A 6,325-nucleotide genomic window follows, 5' to 3' on the forward strand; every position below is an offset into this window, starting at 1 on the left:
GATGGCCCTCCTAAAAGGGCTCACGGCGACGCTCCTGACTATGGACGTAAAAGGGGCGTTCGACTCCGTCCTTCGGAACCGGCTCGTCATTAGACTGCGTCAGCAGGGATGGCCACACGGCTTGATTAGACTCATCTTCAGCTTCTGCTGCAACCGCATCGCCAGAGTCCGACTGGAAGAAAGCACGACGGAATACTTTCCTCTGTCATGCGGGCTGCCTCAGGGGTCGCCACTATCTCCCATCGTCTTTCTGCTCTACATCGCGGAGATACTTGAAGACGACCCGGACGCGCGATTCGGGTACGCGGACGACATCGCCACTCTGGCCATCAGCCCCTCCCTGGAGAGCAACGTCGCAATACTCAACCGAAGCGCAGCCGGCATTCTCACATGGGGCTCGGAGAACAAGGTCTCCTTCGACCCGAGCAAGTGCGAGGTCATCCACTTTACTAGGAAGCACGGCCAGCCAGCGGAGCTGCCAGAGGTCAGGGCGGGGGATTTGGTGGTCAAGGCCTCAACAAAACCTGTACGCTGGCTGGGTGTATGGTTCGACAAGAGACTGTCCTTCCGGCACCATGTCGACACAAAAGTAGCTGCGGCAAAGAAGGCAGCTCAACACCTGAGGCAGCTTACAAACACAAAGAGGGGATTACCAGCGGCCGCCGTGCGAAAAGCCGTCGTCTCCTGCGTACTGCCGATCGCGCTCTTCGGCGCCGAAACATGGTACGCAGGTATCACGAAGCCGGCTTCGAGACGCCAAGCGGAGACAGACACAAATCCGCCTCTCCAAGGAAGACCTGTCAACACAGGCCAGAAGGGGCTCGTGCAGAAGATCGACAGTGCCATCACAGCGGCAGCAAGGACCGTTTTACCTGTCTGGAGGACAACGCCAACCAGTAGCCTTCTCCGAGACGCCGGCTTACCGTCGGCCAAAGTCGCCTTAGAGGGCGTCCGCTTACGGGCCGCAGTCCGACTGCAGAGGATTGATCGCCGACACCCGCTAGTCGCGCGGCTCTCCCATCAGGGACTGCAACAGACGAGACTACAACGGACGGCTGAACTTCTGCCAAGATGCGGAAGACCAGCGTTCCTCCAATCACAGTACCTGCCAAGCTCACAGGATCAGATAGTAGTCCAATGCAAAGAAGAGGCTGCGAAAGCTTTCGAGCGCTGGCTAAAGACAGTACCGGAAAGCCATATGATCGTCTTCTCGGACGGCTCCAGGGCGACGAACGGAGCCGTGGGGTACGGCTTCGTCATCTACCGAGACTCCAAACGCATAACGCAAGGGTGCGGCCGACTCGGACTAGCAGAAGTGTTCGACGCCGAGGTCGAAGGGGCGCGAGCCGGCCTCAGAAGGGCTCTGCTCACCACTCGCGGTCATCCGATCCACATATGTATCGACAACACCAGCGTTATACAAGGTATCCGCGGCAAGGCGCCGGACTCGTCACAAGAGGCGTTCCTCGAAATCCAAGAAGCAGCCAGAATTTTTGATATACGGACGCACTGGTCTCCGGGACACCAGGGCATCGAAGGAAACGAGGCTGCGGACCGGCTGGCCAAAGAAGGAACGACACTGCCGGCGCGGTTGAGTCAGATGGCAACACTAGCAGGCATCAAGCGGCTTGCAAGGGAAAAACTACAGGGGCAGCACAGGAGATGGTGGTATAAAGAACGTGCAGCAGGAGCTCAAAAACAACATCGGTCTCGTCAGGCAAGAAATCGGCCACGTCAAGCAAGAGCTCAAAAACGATATCGGTCTCGTCAAACAGGAGCTTAAAGAATTCAAGGACAACGTCAAGGCCCAATACCAGCGCCTTGAAGCCCAGATCCGTCAATCCCATGCCTACATGCGGAACAACGCTTTAAGGAATCCGACTCTCCCCATCCGCCCTGTTGTTGTCTATCGCCGTGAACAAGGCATCCTTGAACCCGAACTTTCACGATTTCCCTGAAACGCGAACGAATTTTATTGCTTGAGGGATCCTCGAACGGATAGGCATCGGTCTGTGTTAGCATATCTCGCTGCTATCTACGATGTTCAACTCAGAACTACAGACTATCCTTCAGAGGATGCCAGTAGCGACGACGAAACATTCCTTGGCCGCCCCGATATTGTGGTTGAGAAGCTGGAGGACATACTTGACTTGAACGAAGATAAGTTTGATAAGTTTAGGGAAAGGCCACGCCAATTAGAAACGCGCCCCCCCTCGAAGCCTAGCAAACGCTCCCGGATTTTCAACCCCGACGACAAATCAATCCCTAGTCCACGCCGACAGAAACTTGAGCTCCGTCTGACCGACTCTGGAGATGAAAGGCTACACATTCACGATACCGGAGGCCGTCAAAGTCCGACAAGCATCGCTTCAGAAGGCTTGACCAATGCCCGTCTCGAATGGAGGACCCGCTCAACCCCTTCCTCGCAACGTCCCCGAATAAACAGTACTCAAGGGCCCGAGCCTGTATCTGCCGTATCTGAACCTCGACATGAGACAACGAAGCTTGAGGCCGAGATACCCAAGCCTAAGGACACAGTTAGCGACAGCCAGACACATGCATTCACGAGTCCGCGGGAACTTTAGGCTCTTGCCATTGAATCATGCCGATAGAGTCAATGACGTGTCTCTCGACAGAAGCCCCGACGCCCTCTACTGCCTCTTGGGCAACCCACGGGAAGCGTTCACTGCTTTCGATATTGCAGGTCGCCAAATGACTCACATCATGACCCTTCTTGTCTTCCGTCGCAGCAAGGTCCCCGCTCTCATCATTGCCTAACGAATTGGCCGCGACGCCATTCTCAACAAGGCCGCCTATGACCAACTTCAGACCGTGGCTCCGGCGTCGCCGTTGACCATGCGCCTTTGCCCAGTCTGTACTTCGTCAGTCGACCTAAGCGACCTGGCGGTCACGACTGACAGATGTTTGCCGATCTGCCCCTCTGAGTTTATGGCCTCCTGCCATAAGGGCAAAAACGAAGCGCTAGGCGTCGAAGTCGGCAAGGACAGCCCCAGCGATGGCGACATTGGCAGAACGCTTTGGCGTCGGTGTTGATAGAGCCGGTAGCCCGTGTCGACAACGAAACGGTTACCACGCCGACGACGTTGGACAGGCGAGGCGTACACCAAATCCACGTCACCCCCGCGGCGGAAGTTGTCGTGCAGGACATCTCAGCCGCCTATGGCTTCCAAGTGCCGCTGAGCAACCCCTTCGCGTGCCCCATCTCTAGGTTCCGCACAACGAGCGGGCTGGTAGCCACCAGCAGAGCCAGAAGCGGCACTCAGCGAGCAATTCACGTCTTCGGCCTGAATCTTAGGGGACCCTTGTGACTAACGTCTGCCACGCCTAAGCGTTATTGTCGACGCGATTCAGACACCACAGCCGTTGGACCTCCCGGGCATTAGCCGGCCTCTCAACCTCTCCGGTGTATATCTCAATTTGTTCACCAAATCGAATGATCAAACCAGCCGATAGCTGTTCGGAAACACAGGGAGTTCCAGGGGAAAGTGCGCATTAGGTCTGCCTTTGTGGTTAGTGTGGCGTGAATTCTTCGCTCCGGTTCAAAGAGTGTGGTTTTTGCTGTTGCAGCACTCATCAGAAGTACGTGTAACTTTCGGCTTTGTTTTCAGGCGTCCAGTCTATCAGATCCAACAACCCAACCCTGTCTTGATTCGTACAATGCATTCTGGTTCTTGTCCTGTGACATTGTCTACTACTGATTAAGAAACATTGGTTCATATGTGATTGACACTAAGACACCCTTGCTGGGCATGTTCGACGAGTTTGATCCCTGCGCCATTACCTCTATCATTAGTAGGACTCTGTGGAGGGCTGTGTGGACGAAGAAAACGACGCGACGCGTTGCCTTAGAACAAAAACGCTGACCTGCGTGACTACCTACTTACCTGCATAAGCTGTCGGCTTTTTCAGTCGTACTCTGTTACGATAGGGTGTAGCTGGACCCATTGGCCAGCAGATCCATCAAAGGACCAAATGCAATGCGACGAACATACAGGACTAGCGTAACCCGCTTCAGCCATCGGTATCCAGTCGGATAATCCGCACGGCTGCTCAAGCACTCTCCGTGTGATGAAAGATAAGAATCAGCTATGCTTCACTGCAAGAGGCTCTTTGTCAGAAAAGGCGCCCTGTCGTTCGTTGACCAACCAGAGTTCCGCAACGAATAAGTGTATCTTTCTTCCAAAGGGACAGAAGACAGAATCAAAGGGTCGTTTATTGCGGCCGCCAATCTGCTTGGCACGGCGCTATTGGAACAGCACCTGTAGATCAAGCTTGGCTGTTGGAAGGGCCACAAGCGGCACAGGAAATGAACAGTTAACCCCTCGCGCCCCAGACCGACACTCTGGTTGGCCCTCTTAGGGCATGATATATTTATGGATCAGGATATCATACCATTCTAGGCGGGTCTTGACGAGAGTGACTTGCAATGACGGGCCTTGTACGCCCGCAAGCGAGGCTAAGGAGCGCTAAATTGATTTCCAATGCGATTACGGATTGGTTCTTCGAGGGCGTCGCTAACGCCACAGCGCTTGCTGTCCCATGTGGTGTGACCATGCAGAGCGGAGCCATGCCGGAGGGCCGGTACTCCACCGCGCGCTCAACTCGCCATGGCTTCCCTCTCTATGGCACTTTTTGGGAGCTGCGGAAAACGAGGCCTACATCTACAAATGATTGCATAGCTAATGAGGCGCTATTGGGTTGTCAGTCCCACACTCTAGTCAATGACGGGCCTGGTACGCCCGCACCCGATGTGAAAGATGCTTTACAGCTGCTATGGTATGTTTCCACAGCAAATATCCGGAAACGCCCGCTCAGCTACCGACCCCAGTTAAGCCTGACGCGCTGATGCTGCTTGGGCGATCAAAGGATTGTTGGTCTGTAGCCCACTTAAACGTGCAATGTAACCATTCTTCCAAGTAAGAATGGCCTAGACAAGGGGTGTCCCGTTGCTCCATTTTACAGTACGGTATATAAGACTTATCCGCGTAAATTACCTCAGAGTATTCACTGCATTCAGTCTAAAAAAGCTCTTGCGTCTGGTATAAAAGCAAGTCAGTTCCTTGTGTCAAGAACAGAACGCAACGTCTTCCTTGACCAGTATCTATTCTTCATACGAAACACATACCTTGCGAACAACATTTGCCAAAAACATATGAAGACTGTGAGTGTCTCCTTAGATTTCTGTCTTAACACTGAGAGTGCGACCCTGAATACGCTTATCTGTTCTAACGAAGCGCATAGACAATGTGTACCGTCACCACCAATTACTACAGCTGCGGCCATGTCCGTGGCTCTCCAACAACCGTTACGTGTGCGAACCCGAGAACTTGCGTCAAAAACTACGTCGATGGAAGTACAAGCTCCTCCAACTGCGGAGCCACTGCATGCAACACTCCTCCGTCATCACTGTAATGCCAACTCTTCAAATCTGGAGGTCATATTAGGTTGAGAGAAAAGCGAAGCGAACAGAATTCAGGATTGAGACATAGCAGAAAGGCTGGTGCCATACAGGCAGGCTGAGGCAAAGGGTCAGAAATTGCTTTTACACTGTGTTCTTGAATAAGACCCATGTTGCATAATCCAATATCCACAAACGGCGTTGACAAGTGCAGTCTCTGTAGTACACAACATGGGTCTAAACTAAGAACACAGTAAAGACGCTTCTGGCTTTACTGCGGAGGTCATCGATGAATGTACTTGGTGGGTCTAGGTATGTATCCCGTCATCAAAGGGATCCACCACATGTCTGTGCGCAGAATGATTCCTAGTCGCAAAGACGGAAACCAGATTCGACTTCTACTGTACGTAGTCGTTCCTGCTTCACTCTTGTTGATATCATATGTAGGCGATCGCAAAAGCATGCAATCCTTCCCAAAACAGACTGCCAGGTGGAGGGCAGGCAGCGTCCAGCTGATGCTCAAATGCACTTGGCCCCAATTGCTTCCTGCAGAGAGTCTGCGGCTAGGGTAATCATGAAACCGTTGCATGTGGACATATAACGGAACAACAGGATCATGAGCCAAGAAAAATGGCGAGTAGGAAACCTGAGCAAATGCCAATAACGACGACCAAACGCGCAAGGGCCACACCAAACACGGCGTGCAGTAAGCGCGAACAAGAAGCCGCTACCTAATCATTGATTGATTAATGCTTGCTGGTATGCAGAAGATTAGGGCTTGTACACATCTTTTGTGGATCAAGTATCACTTAGGTATGGCAAATCTCTAGGGTGTGTGGATCGTGCAGGGGTAGGCCTAATAAAATCAGCCACATGCCCAAAAGTATAAGACCGTCCACCTAGCCT

The 6,325-nt window shown here is 53.0% G+C and overlaps 2 protein-coding genes across 2 annotated transcripts; both read left to right on the top strand.

Moving 5' to 3' along the window:
- Nucleotides 1-1,670: 1,670 nt before the first annotated feature.
- On the top strand, nt 1,671-1,904 carry BDP55DRAFT_513250 (uncharacterized protein; the record flags this gene model as incomplete). The annotated part of the gene is made up of 1 exon (XM_060567729.1): nt 1,671-1,904. A coding segment is annotated over one exon (234 nt), but the record flags the coding sequence as incomplete, so codon positions are not given.
- A 54-nt stretch (nt 1,905-1,958) lies between these two features.
- On the top strand, nt 1,959-2,231 carry BDP55DRAFT_517898 (uncharacterized protein; the record flags this gene model as incomplete). Its single annotated transcript, XM_060567754.1, has 1 exon — nt 1,959-2,231. A coding segment is annotated over one exon (273 nt), but the record flags the coding sequence as incomplete, so codon positions are not given.
- Nucleotides 2,232-6,325: the final 4,094 nt, after the last annotated feature.

This window comes from Colletotrichum godetiae (genome assembly GCF_030913485.1).
Source record: "Colletotrichum godetiae strain CBS 193.32 chromosome Unknown BDP55scaffold_172, whole genome shotgun sequence".
Classification (NCBI taxonomy): domain Eukaryota; kingdom Fungi; phylum Ascomycota; class Sordariomycetes; order Glomerellales; family Glomerellaceae; genus Colletotrichum; species Colletotrichum godetiae.